Source organism: Papio anubis, unplaced genomic scaffold (genome assembly GCF_008728515.1).
Source record: "Papio anubis isolate 15944 unplaced genomic scaffold, Panubis1.0 scaffold624, whole genome shotgun sequence".
Lineage (NCBI taxonomy): Eukaryota > Metazoa > Chordata > Mammalia > Primates > Cercopithecidae > Papio > Papio anubis.
In genome coordinates this window covers 6,901-26,140 of record NW_022166460.1, presented here as the reverse complement: position 1 = coordinate 26,140, position 19,240 = coordinate 6,901, and the positions used below count along the sequence as shown (strand labels likewise).

At 56.5% G+C, this 19,240-nt stretch overlaps 1 gene segment (V, D, J or C); it reads right to left on the bottom strand.

Annotated features, from left to right (window-relative positions):
* Positions 1 to 4,423: 4,423 nt before the first annotated feature.
* Positions 4,424 to 11,746, bottom strand: LOC101017274. The segment is given in 5 exon segments: positions 4,424 to 4,881; positions 4,972 to 5,298; positions 5,384 to 5,704; positions 5,902 to 6,210; positions 11,355 to 11,746. Coding segments are annotated over 5 exon segments (1,386 nt in total).
* Positions 11,747 to 19,240: the final 7,494 nt, after the last annotated feature.

Here is a 19,240-nt window from a genome sequence, read left to right as displayed (position 1 = left end):
TGGTGATGGGGTGGACTGAGGGCCTGGCTTCCTGAGACTGTGTGTGTGTGGGTGTGAGCATGCCCGAGCGTGTCAGCGTGTGTTTGTGAGTGCATGATTGGTGTGTGAGTGCAAATGTGTAGGAGAGGTTGAGTCTGTGTGTGTGAACCTGTGTGTTTTTGCATGTGCGAGTGTGTGCCTGTGTGTGTGTCTGTGAACGAGGGAGTGTGTGAGGAGAGCTGGGCAGTGGCTGTGGCCTTGGCATGTCCTGTGACGCCCCCTCCTCTGGTGTTGTTTGGACCCAGTCGGCCTCAGCACTGCCTACTTTGGAGTTTTCTACCCCATAGGGAGCTGTCGCTCCTCCCCTTCTCCCCTGTGCCCAGCTGCTCTGAGGTCCCAGTGGAGGACAGGGCGGGGGACCCAAGTGCTGCTGTCAGACTGTGGCAGGCTTGCTTCATTCCGTTTTGTGCCAGACTCCATGTGATGTGGGTCTCCTGGCACACAGCGAGGCTCTCCCTGTGGGGCCATCACTGTGAGAGGACTCTCTTGCATTGGGGCATTTTGCCAACTTGCCCTAAAAAGTGGTCTTAGCAATTCACGTGCCCTCAGTCAGGGCCAAGAAGCACCTCCACCCTCTTCATCCCTTCCTCCTTACTTTCACTTTTCTAATTGTTAAAATGAGTTCTTTGTATTATCGGCCACTGGATTTTTCCTTTCCATGAAGAACCTATTGCTCACCTTTCTTCTTATTGATCCCTGAGTGCTCTTTGTATATGAGGGAACCCTGCCCTTTGTCATGCCTATTATGTATTCTCTCCCATTTTTAGGATATTGTGGACACAGTGTAAGCAGGCCTCTCCAGCCAGGGAAGCTGCATGTTTGCCCTGAGGCCAGGTATGGGTCATGCCCACCTGTGACCCCGATGGTTCTGGGGCCCTAGCCTGCTCCTGTGTCATCTCTCAGCTCTTCAGGAGGTCCAGGCTGGTGGGCGGCTGTGGGATGGGGAGTCAACTTTGTCTGTGCTCAGTGAGTGGTGGATCAGGGCGTGAGGCCAGTGGTCCTGGGGGCCGCCACCAGCCTCCACCTTGGTGACTGTGCAGCCACATTCTTGGGGCCTCCTGCGCTGACCACAGCATGGGCCCCTCTTCTGGTTTTGCCCACAAAGGGGTTGATGTTGATTGTTGCTTTGACTTTACCTGAGAAGAGGCATGATTCTGGGCTGGAGACCAGCAGACCAGGTATGACAGGGCTGAGCTGGGGAGTCTCTGGGGTGCTGAGGGGTGATTGAGGGGAACCACTGCTTGGACACTTTGGCTCTCAGGACCCCAGAATGGCCCCTGCCCTTCCTTCCCCTCTGGCTCCTCCTCCACATCCTCAGGGGTCCTGCCTCCCACCAGCCACTCCAGGGCCACAGACACCTCCCAAAGAGCACTCTGGAGACGTGGGATTTGTGAAAAGGAACTTTACTAGGAAACCCAGAGGGAAAGAAATAGGACTGCTGAAGCCAGAGGCTGGACGAGGTCACAGGGATGAGGTCAGCAGCTGCTGTCCCTGCAGGAAACCCCTCCTCTGGCTGTGGGAGCCCCTCTACCCACTCCAGGGGCCTGAAGTCCCCAGCAGTCCTGTGGTCTGGCCTCAGAGGGCTTCCCTGTTCCTTCACGCTGCAGGGATGGGGGCTGCGGATGGATGGAGGGGTGGGTGAAGGGAAAGAGGGTGGGTGAGGCCTGGGGGACGGGGATGCCAGGCACTTGGACCTCAGGGGTAGAAGGGTCAGAGCAAGGCTGGGGAGTGAGGCCGTGGGCTGGCGTTGGGCTGGACGCAGACTCAGCTGTGTCCTGGGCTGGGTGCTGGGCCCTCCTTGGCTTTTGGTGATTGTACAGTCAGAATGGGAGTGACCCTGAGACCCAGGGGCCTAGGATGAGCTCAGAACGGCTAGCAGCCACCCCCTCCTCGATGACTCCGTTGAAGGGACGGACACTGTTTCGGGGTGGGGGCTGCGACTGGTGGTTCTGTCGGCACCTTTAACCTTGCGGCTGAGCGGGCCCCTCTGGGCTCAGATTCACTGGCCATCAGCCCACAGTAGTGACCTTGCACCCCCTTTTCTGGTCTGCTTCTCTTTTCCCACCCAGGGCAGGGCACAGCCCGAGGGAGGCTCAGGTGCCGGCAGAGAAGCAGCTAGGCCTGGTGGAACGCGAGTGGCCCGTGGCCTAGGCGTGGGGCTGGAGGATGTTGGTGTAGTCGAGGGAGGTCTGGGGCCTCCCCTGCCGCGTGGCTGAGAGGAACCGCTGCACCTGAGGGGAGGGCGTGGGTCAGGGCGCTCTGCTGGCTCTGCCCAGCCCCCTGCCCTGGCCTGGCCCCTGGAGGTGGGTGCCCACCATGAGGAGTGTGATGGCAGCGCTGTAGCTCACACTGAGCAGGAAGAGTGTGGCGAAGATGCAGAGGCCAGTCCACGTCCACAGTGCCTCACTCTCGGCCTCCTCCACGCACACGTCCAGCTCTGGGAGACTTGGCCAGTCAGCCCTCCCGGCTCCACAGTGGCAGTGGTGGTCGGGGACAGAGCCCCTTGCTGCTCTCGGCAGCCCTTGCTGCTGTTCGGAGTGGCAGAGTACCCTATCCGGGGCCCTCTGGGACTGCGCAGAGCCGCCAGCCAACCCTGAGGGTGGGGACCCAGGTCCTGAGTCAGTCAACAGCCCAGGACCAGGCTGACCACTCCTGACCTCTCGTCTGTGGGCCCCCACTCTGGCCCCATTTTCCCTCTGTTCCTTACGGCTTCTCTGGTTACCTCTACTCCACCTCTCTCTAGACCCCACCCCCTCCCCAGAGAAGGACCCAGCCCCTTGGCACAGGAGTGGCCCCTCACTCAGGGCTCTCGGAAGGATGCGTGAGCTCTGCAGCCTGGCTCCCAAGACCTGGGACTCACTGTGTGGGTGCTCTGAGGGGCTGTCCTGGTGTGGACTATGAGCCCAGGCCTGTGGGAGTCCAGAACGGCCTCCTGGCCCAGCCCCGCCTACCAGCCTGGTCCCTCTGGCTCCTCTTGTCCTGGGTCCCCTCCACTCCCTTCCCCAATGCCCTGAGTTGCCTGCTGGTCACGGGCCACCAGCAGGCGCAGGTCCAGCCTCGGCGCCTCACACCTCTTTCTGCTGCTCCCGGCCCGGAGCTGGGTGCAGGTGGGCCGGGATGTGAGAGTGAAGCTGAGTGCATGGCTGTGATGGTGTGCAGGGACTGTCTTCAGACATGGAGGGGCTTTGTGCTCACGGGGTGCCCGGCGCCTGTGTTTCTGTGTGGATTTGGTGGGTGCTGTGCACTTGGTATGCATGACCACGGGGAGCGTTTGGATCGGGGGTGTCAGATGCACCTGTGGGTTTGAGGCCTGGGAGGGGCATGTAGCCTGCTCTGGGATTCTGGTGTGGGTGACAGGGGGAGTGGGATGGAGCCCAGGTCCTGGGGTGCATCCATCCTGTGTTTGATAGGGTGACAGGGAGGGTTGGACTGGAGGACACCATGTGAGGGCCTCTCCATTTCTGTCTGGGATCCAGCGGCCCAGGCATGACTCAGAGGAAGTGCTTGGGAGTAGCCTGGCTGGAGGCAGCATGGGAGGCAGAGTGTGGGCCACATGTGACCATGTGTGGGATGCCTTTGGCATCCTGGTGGTGGTGCAGGGCGCTGTGGATTTGCTATGGGGCCTGGTACATGCGCAACTGTGCCTTGAGTGGGCGTGACTGGGTGTGACTGGGTGTGTGAGGCTGGCAGTTCCCTGGGGGCCGACTCAGGATGGACTGAGGGGCAGGGGAGGGGCAGTAGGAGAGGGGGCCTGGGTGCTGACCTGGGCCTGGTGTGCCCACAGGGCAGGGTGGCGGAGGCTGTGGGGTGTGAGTGGGCTCGGCCCCACTGGCCCCTGTGCTGGGGCCAGGGCTCTGCAAGGCGGGACAGGGCAGAGAGGCGAACCGCAGTGGCACAGACTCGGGGGAGGGCTATCTGGGGTCCTGTGTGCCTGTGTGGGGGTTTCACTTAGGGCTGTTTTTCCACCTGGAGGGGCCTGTGTGCCCATCTATACCTAGGGGTTCAGGGGCTCCTGTCCAGGGGGGTAGAAGCCAAGTCCCCAAGAGAGAGGGCTGTGGGGGCTAGGCTCCCTTGCCCCCTTCCCTGAGGACCTCTCCTGGGTCTTTGGACTCCTTGGAGGGGGTGAATCCAGAGTAGGGGCAGAGAGGGCCCAGGGTATCTGTGATGAGTCCCTGCAGATACACTGTTTGACAAATACCCCCGACATGAAGACAGATGGATGAAATGGTGCCTCAGCCCTGCCCACCTCCTCCCACCACCTCTCCTGGGGGGACTCAGCCCTGCCCACCTCTTCCCACTGCCCCTCCTGGGGGGCCCATTCCTCTGTGCCAAGATGCCCCTGCCCACAGCCCTGCCCGCTGCCAAGAACGGGTGTACCCAGGGCTCTGAGCAGGCACAGTTTATTGGGGGTGGCTTCCTGGAGTGGTTGCAACAGTGGACAGAAGGTCTGGCCAGCCCTCCCCACTGCACAGCTGGATGGAGCCCTGAGAGGGAGGGAGGCAGGAGTACATCATTTACCAGGATTTACAGACACCGCTTGCTGGACGATCCATGAGGGGCTCGCTGCCTCATGGACTGCACGGCAGATGAACTCATCTTTCTGCTCCCATTCGGCCTTGGTCACCTCCAGGCGGCTGAAGACGAAGAAGCCGGAGCCCTTGGTCTTGCGGGGCTGTGTCACGCTGTGCCGGGCGTCCGGGAGCTGCACGTTGCTGTGCAGCCACTGCACGGATATGTCCTCAGGCATGAAGTTCTGGATCAGGCAGGCGAGGGTGCGCTTGTCCCGGCTCTCTAGCTTCTCTGGCGTTGCAAACACATAGACTTCCGGGGCAGCACGCGGGCCTGTGGCCAGACGTGGGGTCAAGCCCAGGCTCCGCTCGCTCACTCGTTCCCTCCCTCCTCCCCCACGACCCTGGCCTGCCTGTGGCTCACCGCTGGTCTTGGTCATGGACCGCACGAGGGCCCTGGGGAGGTGGGGGTGGGTCACCCTGCACTGGTAGGTCTCCCCCTCGATCCAGTCTTGGGTGACCACCGGCAGGATGGACGTAACAGTTAACGTGCCGTTGCGCTGCTGCCGCTGCACCGGTTTGGGGATCTGGGGCACAGGCTTCCCACTGGCCCGGGACCAGGTCAGGTTCACGGTCCCCTTGCTGGGTGCCAGGTCCACCACCAGACAGGTGATCGTGGGCGACTTGCTGATGAACAGGTCAAACGGGCTGGGCCGGCTTAGGTAGGCACTCACCCCTCTCGGGTTGGAATCTGTGGTACACCGGAGGACTGTGTGAGGCCCACCCGCCACCTTCTCTGGCCTCTGTGTTGGCCACCAGGGCAGGTGGGAGCGTACCTGCACACTTCTTGGTGCTGTCCTCAGAGGTACCACCTTGATAGGTGACCTGGCAGGTGTAAGTGCGGTCCGACAGCCAGTGCTTCTGGGCGAGGGTGAACTCACTTTGTGTGGAGGCCAGCTCACCCTCCTGCGTGGCAGGAGGGGTGGGCGAGTCCACTTTCATGACCTGCCCGTTCTCCAGCCAGGTGACGTTGATGGCCCCTGGGGCGTACCCGGAGATGAGGCACAGGAGCTGGATGGTCGGGGGAAAGTGCCCGTCATCATCGCAGGATGACTGTAAGATCTTCACGGTGGGTGGGGTGAAGTTCCTGGAGCAGACTGGGGGAGAGCTGATGGTCATGAGGGTTGTTGGCCTCCCTGAGCTCTGTGCGCCCTCCCTCTTGCCCCCACGTTCCTGGCCCGGGTCCCCAAGCATGCTGGGTGTTCCCACCCACCCCCTCACCCCCTGCCCGCTCTGCCAGCCCTCAGCCTGGCACTCCTGGGAACTGTGGTCTCTAAGCTTGGCCCTCTCTTACCGCCAAAGGTTTTGTTGACCTCTTTGTCTGCGGACGATGGAGTGTGCACCACGTGGCAGGTGAACGTCTCCTTGGCCCACGCACCCGAGACGGTCAGCAAGCTGATGGTGGCATAGTGACCGGAGGGTGTGAAGGTGGTGGCTGGTAAGGTCATAGTGCTCCTGTTGAGGGAGCCTGCGTCCCAGGTCACCATCACCGGCTCCGGGAAGTAGCCCGTGGCCAGGCAGCCCAGGGTCACGGAGGTGGCATCAGAGGCAATGTGTTTGCAGCAGGGGATCAAGGGGAAGACGAAGGGGCTCTGTATGGAGGCTGTGAAGACAGAACCTAGTCAGTGCCAGCCTCGGGCCAGGGCCCATCAGGCCTGGGGGTCTGGATGGAGGAGCTAGGGACCCCGTGGCAGCCCAGGGATCCAGATGGCCAGGCTCATTCTGGGCCTTTATCCCCACAAGCCCCCGGCCCAGGGCACCTCCCAGGGCCGCCGTTCCCCCACCAGAAGCTGTTGCTCAGCCACTATCCTCAGGATGGGCTCAGGAAGGGGGTGCCTCCAGGATGACCCCAGCGTCCCCATCAAGGCCGCTGCAGCGTGGGCACTCAGAAGCAGAGGCACTGGGCCATGCCCCTAGGCTGAAGCCCGGGGACCCCATGGGACGTGGAACACCAGAGCCCTCCCCCTTCACACTCTCTCTGGGCTCATGGTGGATGGTCTGCCTGCCCTCCAACCCCGACTCCCATCCCCCGAGGCTGTGGTCTCAGCTCCTCGGGCTCTCGAGTGCCGAGCCCCCATGTCCCCATCACAGCAGCCCTCCCCTGACCTGCCAGACGCCCCTGGTGCTCTGCCTACCCCTGACCTCTAGGGGAGGGCGGGAAGACCTGCCCTGATGCCCCGGGCAGTCCCTCCCACAACAGAACCCTGGCCCAGACATTGTGGTCTGCACAGCGTGGCCCTTCGCCCCTGGCCCGGAGCCCCAGGTTGCCAGCCCATCCTGTCCCTGGAGCCCAGTTTAGCTTGGTCTTGAAGTCTGCTCTAGGCACCCCGAAAATCACAGTATCCAGTCCCACTCTGCCCACCGGGACAGCCAAGTTCAGCTGAGATTGGCCCACTGCAGGAGTCACCCTCTGAAGCACACTCTAGACCAACCTGGCTCAGCCTGGCCCAGGACAGCCCAGGACCTCCCCTTGCAGGCAGCAAACTCTTATTTCAGTCCAGCCAGCTCAACCAGCTTGCTTCTGTCTCAGCTCCTCTTAGTCAGCCAGGTGAGAATGGTCAGTCCAGCTCAATTTAGCCCAGTCCAGTTTAGCTCAGCAAAGCTGAACTTAAAATAGCCACCTCACCCCAACTTCACACAGATGAATACAGTACAGACCAGCTTAGTCAGCTAAGTCTAGCCTAGCTAGTTAAATCCAGTTATGACCAGCTCAACTAATCCTACTCAGCTCAGCCCAGCCGAACTCCGTTTAGCCCAGGCCAGGCCAGCCCAGCTGAATACAGTTCAGTCCAGCTCAGCCCAGTCCAGCACAGCCCAGTTTAGTTGAGCTCAGCCTGGCCCAGCCCAGCTCGTATTAGCCCATCTCAGCATCTCAGTTGAACACAGTTTGGCCCAGCCTAGCCCATCCCAACTCAGTTTAGCCTAGCTCAGCTCAGCCCAGCTTACCCAGCCCACCTAGGTTCAGCTCTGCTCAGTTCAGCCCAGCCAAGATCAGCTTATCCCAGCAGAACCCAGTTTAGATCACCCCAGCCCAATTCAGTTCAATAATCTAAGCCCAGCTCACTCCAGCTTCTCCTGCCCTGTCCATCTCAGGTCACTCACCCAGCCTAGCCCTCCCCAGCTCAACCCAATTTAGCTCAACCCAGCTTAGTCAGCCCAACCAGCTAAGCTTGGCTCAGGTCTGTCCAGCTCAGCCCAGCTCCATCCACCTCAGCCCAGTTGGCCTGGCCCAGACAAACCTTGTTTAGGCCAGGCCAGCCCAGTCCATGTGAACTCAGCTGAACCCAGCTCAGGTCAGCCCAGTTAAGTTAACCTCAACCTGACCCAGCCCAGCCCATATTAGCACATCTCAGCTGAACTCAGTTTAGCCCAGCCCAACCTAGGCCAGCTGAACCCAGGTTAGGTTAGCTTAGCCTAGCCTAGCCTAGCTCAGCCCAGCCCAGCTCGCCCCAGTCCAACCTAGCTCAGTCCGCTCAGGCTAGCCTAGTTCAGCCCAGCCCAGCCCAGTTCAATTCTGGTCAGTTGAGCCCACCCCAGCCCAGTTCAATTCTGGTCAGTTCAGCCCACCCCAGCCCAACTGAACCCAGTTTAGCACAGCTCGGCTCAGTTCAGTTCACCTTAGCCTGGCCGAGCCCAGCTGAACCCAATTTAGCACAGCTCAGCTCACTTTAGTTCATCTTAGTCGGGCCCAGCCCATGTGAGCCCAGCTGAACCTTGGTTAGCCCAGCCCAGCCCACTCAGGGCTAGCTTGGTTCAGTCCAGTTCCCTTTGGCACAGTTCAGTTCAGCCCAGCTCAGATCAGCTCATCCCAGCTAAACCCTGTTTAGCTCAACTCAGTTCAGCAATCTAAGCCCAGCTCAGTCCAGCTTCTAACCCTGTTCATCTCACAGGTCCCTCACCCAGCCTAGCCCTCCCCAGCTCAACCCAATTCAGCTCAACCCAGCTTAGCCCAACTAGCTAAGCTTGGCTTAGGACAGTCCAGCTCAGCCCAGGTCTTCCAGTCACAGCTCAAGCCAGGCCAGCTCAGCTCCATCTACCTCAGCCCAGTTGGCCCGGCCCAGCCAAATCCAATTTAGGCCAGGCCAGCCAAGCCCATGTGAACTCTGTTGAGCCCAGCTCAGCTCATCCCAGTTCAGTTAACCTCAACCTGACCCAGCCCAGCCCATATGAGCACATCTCAGCTGAACCCAGTGTAGCCCAGCCCAGCCCAACCTAGGCCAGCTGAACCCAGGTTAGGTTAGCCCAGCCCAGCCCGCCCCAGTCCAACCTAGCTCAGCCCGCTTGGGCTAGCTTAGTTCAGCCCAGCTGAAACCAGTTTAGCACATCTCAGCTCAGTTCAGTTCACTTTTGCCTGGCCCAGCCCATATGAGCCCAGCTGAACCTAGGTTAGTCCAGCCCAGCCCACTCAGGGCTAGCCTATTTCAGCCCAGCCCCAATCAGCTCATCCCAGCAGAACCCAGCTTAGATCACCCTATCCCAATTCAGTTCAATAATCTAAGCCCAGCTCACTCCAGCTTCTACCCCGTCCATCTGAAGTTACTCACTCAGCCTAGCTTTCCCCAGCTCAACCCAATTTGGCTCAACCCAGCTTAGCCCAACCAGCTAAGCTTGGCTCAGGTCTGTCCAGCTCAGCCCAGGTCTTCCAGTCACAGCTCAGGCCCAGCCAGGCCAGCTCAGTTCCGCTCCACTCCATCCACCTCAGCCCAGTTGGCCTGGCCCAGCCAAACCCAGTTTAGACCAGGCCAGCCCAGCCCATGTGAACTCAATTGAGCCCAGCCCAGGTCAGCCCAGTTCAGTTAACCTCAACCTGACCCAGCCTGGCCCATATTAGCACATCTCAGGTGAACCCAGTTTAGCCCAGCCCAGCCCAATCTAGGCCAGCTGAACCCAGGTTAGGTTGGGTTAGGTTAGCCTAGCCTAGCCCAGCCCAGCTCAGCTCAGCTCACCCCAGTCCAACCTAGCTCAGCCCGCTCAGGCTAGCCTCGTTTAGCCCAGCTCAGCCCATCCAGGTCCACTTCTGGTCAGTTCAGCACAGCCCAGCTGAACCCAGTTTGGCGCAGCTCAGCTCAGTTCAGTTCACCTTAGCCTGGCCCAGCCCATATGAGCCTAGCTGAACCTAGGTTAGCCCAGCCCAGACCACTCAGGGCTAGCCTGGTTCAGTCCAGTTCACTTTGGCTCAGTTCAGTTCAGCCCAGCTCAGATCAGCTCATCCCAGCTAAACCCAGTTTAGCTCACCCCACCTCAACTCACTTCAGCAATCTAAGCCCAGCTGAGTCCAGCTTCTAACCCTGTCCATCTCAGATCCCTCACTCAGCCTAGCCCTCCACAGGTCAACCCAATTTAGCTTAGCTCAGCTTAGCCTAACCAGCTGAGCTTGGCTCAGGTCTGTCCAGCTCAGCCCAGCTCAGCTCAGCCCTTCCAATCACAGCTTAGTCCAGTTCAGCTTGACTCAGCCCAGCTGAACCCAGTTTAGTCTAACCCAGCACAGTTCAGCTGAACCCAATTGAGCCCAGCCCAGCTTAGTCCACTCAGGCGAGCCTAGTGTAGCCCAGTTCACTTTGGCACAGTTCAGCTCAGCCCAGCCCAGCTCATCCCAGCTGAACTCACTTAGATCACCCCAGCCCAATTTAGTTCAATAATTTAAGCCCTGCTCACTCCAGCTTTTAACCCTGTCCATCATCAGGTCTCTCATCCAGCCTAGCCCTCCTCAGCTCAATCCAATTTAGCTCAGCCCAACTTAGCCTAACCAGCTAAGCTTGGCTCAGGTCTGTTCAGCTCCGCTCAGCCCGGCTCAGTGCAGCTCTGCTAAGCCCAGGCCAGGTCAGGTAAGCTCAACAGGTAATACCCTAGCTTGGTGTCATTCAGTCCAGATAGTCCACGAACACCCCTTTTATCCTAAGTAGAGAACTGTAGCTTGTCCCTACTCCTGTGTCGGCCCAGCTTATTTCAACCAAGTCCAGCCGAGTCCAGGTCAGCCTAATTTAGCTTAACCCAATCCTGGACCACTCAGTGCAGGCCACCTCAGCTCAGCCTGATTTTGCCCTGCCCCCCAGATAAGTCCAGCTCAGCCCAGCTCAGTCCACCTTAGGGCTTAGAATAACCCAGCTCAAACCTGGCTCAATTGAGGGTAGATCATCTCACTCTACCCAGTCCACTCACTCAGCTCAGCTAAACCCACCTGGCCCGGGCCAGCCCCGATCGCCCTGGCTCAGTACAGCTCAGCTTGGCCAGCCTATCCTCTAAAGGGACAGGGTAGCCCTCTCAGCCCACCCAGCTCGCCTCAGCTCAGTCTGTTCTGCCTGTCCGTCTAGTCCACTCAGTCCATCCAGCTCAGACTTGCCCAGATCTGCCAGTCGTGCAATGCAGCTCAGGACGGATCCCTGCTGCCGCCTACCTACCCTCCCTCCCGGCTCTGGGTTGGCTGTCCCTATCCTGGGGGTGGCAGTCTGCACCCAGCCTAGCCCTGCCCAGTGTGGGGCCTCTGACCTTTTTAGTCTTGGGCCCAGCTCTGTCCCAGCCAAGATTCCCAGCCCCTTGCCTTCTCCAGGTCGGTGTTAGGCTGTTTCTAGCTTTCCTGTGTCCCCATGCAGGGAAGGGGTGCCTAGAGTCCATGCAGTGACCAAGAAGCTTGGTTTATGCTGTGAGGGTGGCCCAGGAGTCCCCTCCCTGTCAGGGGCCCAGGTCAGCCTCTCCCTCACTGCTGCCTGGGCCAGCCCCTCGATTGGGGCTCCCTGTGGCCTGGGATACCTGAAGTGCCGGGTCCTCCATTTGGCGCCTGTGGCTGGTGTGGCCCATCCGGCTCCCTGTCGCGTTCCTGGATAGCTCCCAGATGATCAGTAACCATGGTGGTTATTTTTATGCCGGGCAATGGAGCCTGGGTAGGGGGAGCTCTGCCTCAGTGCTTTCAGCTAAAAATGGGGTGGGAACCCCCGGAGGCCAGGGCCGCCCTGGAAATTCCCTTTTCTCTCTGTTCTTGGGAAGTCGATTGAGCAACAGCGGGGGCTCAGGTGAGGCTCCTTTACTCCGGATGCACACCGAGTGCTGGGGGAGGTTCTCTGCACTCTCAGCCCCCACCCCGCGGCCCCTGCCCAGCTCCTAGACTGTCATTCTTGATGCATGCCTGGGCTTGGTGGTGCCGGTCAGCAAACTCGGGGTCCCGCTGCCTGGGAAAGGGAGAGGGTACTGGGCAATGCCACCTCTGCTCCCACAAAAGCCTTGTGAAGAAAGGATGGGGGCTCTTTTGTGCAGGAGAATGAGGCGCACTAAGGTGAACTCAGGGGCCGCGTGTCCAAGGTGTGCATGCAGAGCTTCCTGATGACCACAGCCCTTGTCCCCGTGACCTGCTTGGAGCTGGCACCCTGCACGGTGGCCTCACCTTGTACTCACTCCCAGGTCACCGTCCTGCAGCCGGGGGTCCCCAGCTGGGCTGCTCCTCAAGGCAAGCACACGAAGGTGGGGGCCTGGCCACGGGCTGGCAGGGAGCTGGGCGGAGGTGGCTGGTGGCTCTGCAAGGTCCCTGCAGCTGCTGGAGGCTGGGGACGCCGTGCCCCATCTATGCCGTGGATGGGTGTGGGCACATGAAGGCTGGGTTCAGGCTCGGTGGCCTTCCTGGAGGCGCCCATGGCATTTGTCCCTGGTTGCAGCCCTGAGCGAGATGATTTCCTTCACACCGTTGGCCTGCCTGTCTCCCGGAGGCCAGCATGCATGGAGTGGCCACCGGGGAGGGGTGGGGTGTATAGAACCTTTGGGGAGGGAGACACTGGGACCCTGCCCCCAGGACCCCGGGTTCCCAGGGCTGGTGGTCCTGTGGAGGGAGAGGGGCTGTCAGGCCTGGCACCCTCAGAGGGATGCTCAGCACGTGTGGAAGACCCCGGAAGGGCTGCTGGCTGCCAGAGCCCTGGAGGGCTATGATGTGAGGCTCAGGGAATCCAGGCTGGGTGTGAGTGTCCTGTTCCCAGGCTGTCCAAGGCCCCTATGCCCTGCTCGTGGCCTGGGGAAAGGTGCCGTGTGGGAGGGTGAGGAGGAAACGCTGAGTTCCCTGGAAGGACCCATGATTCTGAGAAACCACAGCAGGGGTGGCGAGCCTCCTGCCCCCTCCGGCCCCGGTGAGGCTGTGTGCACTGTGTGGGTGTGGCTGGGGCTCCACTTGCCCCCCCATCTACCTGCTCATTTTCCCCAGGCTGTGGGCATTTGGGGCAGGGGCCTCAGTGAGACCCCCCCTGGTCTGCTCTCTCCCAGTTCTATCCAATGCCCCAAGCTGTGCTAGGCTGCAGGGGCTGGGCAGAGTGGGCCCCCAGGAAGGAGGATGGCATCCCGGCTGGGGCTCCATCTCTGGCCCCTGCCAGCCTTGAGATCCCCAGGTTCTCTGTCTCCCTCCTGGGGCCCACCAGGCCTGCTCAGCTCCGAGCCCCATGTCCGTTCTCACCCTGCTCTGCTTTTCCTTGGGGCAGTGGCCCTGCCCTGGCCTCCAGAAATTGCCTTTGCCCCCACCCCTTCCTGTGTGAGGGGCTGGCCTGTTCCTCTCCTGCCCAGCATGTGCCCACCTAGACCCAACAGGCACAGTGCCCCAGCCCCTCCTGCCCTCTTCTGACCTTCATGCCCAGCCAGTGGCCTGGGCCTTTGCCAAGGCCTTGGTCTGTGTCCAGCTGCCGCTCCTATGGCCCCACAGTGCTGTGCCTTTCCCTCAGTGACGGGGGCTAGACTCTGCACTAGAGTGGGCTGTGTCTCAGCTGTACAAACCTGTGTGTGTGTGCAGGTATGCTTGTCGGGGCAGGGGGAGAGTCTGCCCTCCTGCCCCAGGCCTGGAATGGCCCTACCAGGGTGGGTGGGGCAGCGTGTGTGAGGACAGTGCAGCTTTAGACATCTGTGTGTGGCTGGTGGGGGCGGGAGGACATGGTGTGGCATGAGTCTCGGGTTCCCCATCTCCATCCAGCTGCTCCCAGATGGCCGCACTCCTCAGGGTGCAGAGCAGCCCTGGGGGTCAGGAGGCTGTCGGGACGCTGGAGTCAAGCATTGGCAAGGATGGGGTGGGCTGGACAGGCAGCGTGGCCAGGGGGCTTTGAGCCAGGGCAGTGAACCACCCCTCAATTATTTTAAGTTTTGAAAGTCATATTTATTCAAGTGTAGTTTATATGCAGTATAATACATCCTGTTACATGTGAGTTTCAACAAATGCAGAGTCATGCAACCACCACTGTAATGCAGACAAACAGTTGTAGGAAGATGAAGAATCTCTCCAAAAATTCCACCAGCCCCTTTGCAAACAGCGCCTTCCTGATCACTAGGAATCCATTGATCCGTTTTCTGTCAGAAGACTCTGACTTCATCATCCAAATGATCTATTATGGAAAATGTTATAAGCATACAAAACACACAAAACCGTTTTAAAAAGTGAGATATTTTAAAAGTTTTCTTTAGCATACAAACAAAATGAAGGTACCTTCCCATTTTACTACAGACGTGCAGATATTTTTCTTGGTGCACAGAGATAAGGCAGAATTAGAATAAACATGTTCTAAAACTGACCTCCGGAAGAACTAGTCTTAGTCATTTCTTTGACGTATGTGAATCAAGATTAGGGTTTGGTCTTTGGTGTCAGCACTGTGTCAAGGATCAGACAGAAAATACAAATGGAGGGGCCCCTTTCTGGAGGCCAGGCCCCACTGTCAACAGGGCATGTGTGGTGACCGAGGCCAACACCTCAGCTGAGGCTAATGTGGGCTGCTCTGAGTGAGGACGGGTTTCAGGTGCCTCTTGGACCCTTTACTAGGACCAGGACATGTGGCTGGGCAGCAGCTCTTCAGACCCCGCAAGAGGCTGGTGCCCGTGCTCACAGCCTCCCCGTGGGCTGGGCGTAGGTCCCTGCACTCCATGGTGGGTGCTGGGCTCCAGAGTTCCTGGGGACCAGCTGACCCTCCTTTGTCCTGGTTTGGCCCAATGCAAGTCCCTGGCCCTCCGCTGAGTAACTTCCTTTCCCCAGGGCTGTCCAGGCCCCACTGCCGCCTGCTCCTTCCCAGGCCTCCTGCAAGTCCTGGTGCTGACACTTCTTTGTCCACCTAGTTTAAACTGTGGCCGCCGCTTCCAGCTCTGTGGTGTCTGCTCCCAGCTGCAGGGAGTCATGGCTGACGATCTCCTGAGTGTCTGCCCTCTGAAGGGTACAGTGTGGAGTCTCGTCGGGTCTCACTTAAATGCCTAAGCACCTCTTCAGAAACCAGGGAGTCATCCGGGTTTCTCCATCTTTTCTCTAACCCTGTTTTCTAAAGGTTTTCGTGGCAAGTTCCTGGCAATTTGCAAGACAGGATTTTTTGGTTGCCAACTTCCGATTAGCTTTAAACTTGCCACGATCTCCCAGGTCATCCCGCCATTGATGATGCCTACACCTTCTTCCTGATTTCCAAGTGGTCAAATTCAATAGTTATTTACCCGAGGCTTGTATTTTGGAGGCTAGAGAACTCTGTTACCAGCTACATCTGTGCTGTGGCTGCTGTAACAAAATATCACCAATGTGGCTTAAAACAAGAACAATTAATGTCTTCAGAGTTCTGGAAGTCAGGAGTCTGAGATCAAGTGTTGGAGACCAAGGTGTTGGTGGCTGTCTCTCTCTGAGTGCCCCAGGGGAGAGGACCTCCACCTCTTCTGAAGGGCTTCCTGTAGAAATGGGTTGACGCGGTGTCCTCCAAATTTCATGTGGAGATGGGATGTGATGCCCAGTGTTGGAGGTGGGGCCTGGTGGGAGGTGATTAGATCACAGGGCTGGACCCCTCATGAATGGTTTAGCACCATCCCCCAGGTGATGAGTGAGTTCTCCTCAGTCCATGCAGCTGGTTGCTAAAAAGTCTGGGACTCTGCCACTTTTGCTCCCTCTTGCCATGTGACATGCCTGCTCCCACTTTGCCTTCTGCCGTGATTGCAATCTCCCTGAGGCCTTGAAGCAGATGCCAGGGCCACGTTTCTGGAATGGCCTGCAGAACTGTGAGCTAATTAAACCTCCCTTCCTTCTCTTCTCCCTCCCCTGCCCTTCCCTTCTTTTTGTCTTTTTGAGACAAGTTCTCACTATGTTGCCCAGGCTGGTCTCAAACTTCTGAGCTCAGGTGATCCACCTGCTTTGGCCTCCCAAAATGCTGGGATTACAGGTATGAGCCACAGCGCCTGGCACAAACCTCTTTTCTTTATAAATTACCAGCCTCACATATTTTTTTTTTTCTTCTAGTAACACAAACTAACACAGAAAATTGGTATTGAGGAGTGGAACATTGCTATAAAGATACTTGAAAATGTGGAAGCAGCTTTGGAATTAGGTAACAGGCAGAGAGGTTAGAAGAATTTGGAGGACTCAGAAGACAGGAAGATGAGGAAAAGTTTGGAATTTCTTAGAGACTGATTACATGGTTGTCACCAAAATGCTGATAGACATATGGACTGCGAAAGCCAGGCTGATGAAATCTCGGATGGAAATGAGGAAGTTATTGGGAACTGGGGTAAGGGTCACCCTTGTTAAATCCTAAGAAACAACTTGGCTGCATCGTGTTCATGCCCAAGGGATCTGTGGAAGTTTGACCTTAAGAGTGATGACTTAGGGCATCTGGTGGAAGATATTTCTTTTTTCTTTTCTTTTTTTCTTTTTTGAGACGGAGTCTTGCTCTGTCACCCGGGCTGGAGTGCAGTGGCCAGATCTCAGCTCACTGCAAGCTCCGCATCCTGGGTTTATGCCATTCTCCTGCCTCAGCCTCCTGAGTAGCTGGGACTACAGGTGCCCACCACCACCCCTGGCTAGTTTTTTGTATTTTTTTTTTAGTAGAGACGGGGTTTCACTGTGTTAGCCAGGATGGTCTCGATCTCCTGACCTCGTGATCCGCCCATCTCGGCCTCCCAAAGTGCTGGGATTACAGGCGTGAGCCACCATGCCTGGCCGGTGGAAGACATTTCTAAGCGGACATTTCTAAGAGGTGACCTGGTTGCTTCTAACAGTCTATGATAAGATGTGGGAGCAAAGAAATAACTTAAAGTTGGAACTTATATTTAAAAGGTGTAAACGAAAAAATGAAATGCTAATCCAAGGGGATTCCAAAGAAACCTGAAAAACCAGTTCAGGCCATGACAGGAAGGGGAGGGGTTGGAGGTACCTCACTATAACCTCCCCGTTTTGGAGTTAAGGCTCAGCTGACCAGTATTAACATTAAAACAGGCAGCTTAAGACTGACAAAGCAGACTCCTTGTAGCAATAAGATATCAAATTCCAATCTCACTCTGGTATAGCATCACATGACAGGTGGCAGGCATGGAAGAACATTAAAGTATTTTATCCCAGAATCTATTTCTCTGACACATTTTGGAATGGCCCTGCAAAGCTGTCTCTTGTGGAGGAAATTTATATCCTGTAGAGAATGTTCTTCCCTTTTCAGGTCTCTTCCTGATTCAGGAGAGATTTATGTGAGTCTGGCACCTTTTAGGGTCTGATGAGAGACGTTTGCCGTCTCTTCTCTCTGAAACCTGGAGGCTTCATCTACATAAGAAGAACCTTGGCTTCCACAGTCCCCTTTATCTTAAGCATTGCTTTTTGTTGACTTCAACTTTTTAGGTAATTTAACTTTTTCAGCCAATTGCCAATCAGAAACTCTTCAAATCCACCTGTGATTTGCAATTCCCCACTTTGAACGGTTCTGCCATTCCAAAGCAAACCAATGTATACTTTACATGTATTGATTGATGTCTTATGTCTCCCTAAAACATAAAACCAATCTGTAACCCAACCACCTTGCACACATGTTCTCAGGACCTTTTGAGGCTGTGCCATAGTTCATGGCTCTCACATTTGGCTCAGAATAAATCTCTTCAAGTGTTTTATAGAATTTGTCTTTTTTCATCAAGAAAGGGAAGCAGAGCATAAAAAATTTGGAAAATTCACATCCTGGCCATGTGGTAGAAAAGAAAAAGGTATTTTCAGGAGAGAAATATAATCAGGCTGTACCACTTGGTAGAGATTAGCATAACTAAAAGGGAGCTAAGAGCTCATATCCAGAACAAAGGGAAAAAGGCCTTGAAGGGCATTTCAGAAATCTGAGGTGGTCTTTCCCATCACAGTCCCAGAGGCCAAGGAGGAAAGAATGGTTTTGTGGGCCATGCTCATGGCCACCACTGCCCTGTGCAGCCTTGGGACACTGCTCTCCACATCCTGGCTGCTCTGGCTCTAGCCTTGGCTCAAAGGGCCCCAAGTATAGCTTAGGCTGCTGCTTTGGAGAGTGCAAGCCACTATAAGCCTTGGCAACTTCCACCTGGTGTTAAGCCTGTAGGCCCCCAGAATGCAAGAGTGAAAGAGGCTTGGCATCTTCCCTCTTGGTTTCAGAAATGTATGAGAAAGTGTAGGTGCCCAGACAGAAGACTACCAACAGCATGGAGCCCTCACAGAGAACCTCTACTAGAGCAGTGCCAAAGGGAAATGTGGAGTTGAACCCCCATATAATGTCCTGACCAGGGCACTGCTTAGTGGAGCTGTGTGAAGGGGGCCACTGTCCTCAGACCCCAGAATGGTAGATCCACTGGCAGCTTACACCCTGAATCTGGAAAAGCCACAGGTACTCGACTTTATCCTGTGAGAGAAGCCACAGGGGTGGAGTTGTCCAAGGTCTTGGGAGCCCACCCCCTGCACCAGTGTGCCCTGGATATGGGCCATGAAGTCAAAGGAGATTATCTTGGAGCTTTAAGAGTTAATGACTGCCCTGCTGAATTTCTGACCTGTATGGAGCATGTAGATCCTTTCTTTTTGCCAACTTCTCCCTTTTGGAATGGGCATGTTTACCCCAATGTCTGCACTCTCATTGTATTTTGGGAGTCAATAATTTGTCTTTGATTTCATATGCTGATAGGTGGAAGGGATTCATCTTCAGGTGAGTCTTGGGACTTGGGAAATTTGGGTTGATTCTGGAATCAGGTAAGACTTTGGGGGACTGTTGAGAAGGCATGATTGTATTTTGCAATGTGAGAAGGATATGAGATTTGGGGGGCCAGGAGTTGAAGAATATGATTTATATATTTGTCCCCTCCAAATCTCATGTTGAAATATGATTCCCAGTGTTGGAGGTGGGGCCCGGTAGGTGATTAGATCATGAGGGCCGATCCCTCATGAATGATTTAACATCATCCCCTTGGTGATGAGTGAGTTCTCCCCCAGTTAGTTCACACACAATCTAGTTGTTTAAGTCTGAGGCCCCCCCTCAGCCTCTTGCTGCCATTCTTGCCATGTGACATACCTGTTCTCCCTTCACCTTTTGTGATGATTGTAAGTTTCCTGAGGCCCTCACCAGAAGCAGATGCTGGTGCCAGGCTTCCTATGCAGCCTGCAGAACTGTGAGCCAATTCAACCTCTTTCCTTTATAAGTTACCCAGCCTCATGTATTTCTTTACAGTAAAGCAAATGGAAAAGCACAGGTGGCTCCTGACACCCCTCATCTTCTCTTTTGTCATTGTATGGCTTACCTCCATGTGTATCTATGTCCTGTCCTCTTATGAGGGCACCAGTCTTTGGACTTGGGACCCATCTAAAATTTAGTATATCATCTCAAGTCCTTAACCTAATTGGTGAAAACCCTATTTCCAAATAAGGTCACATTCTGAGGTTCCAGGTGGGCATATATTTG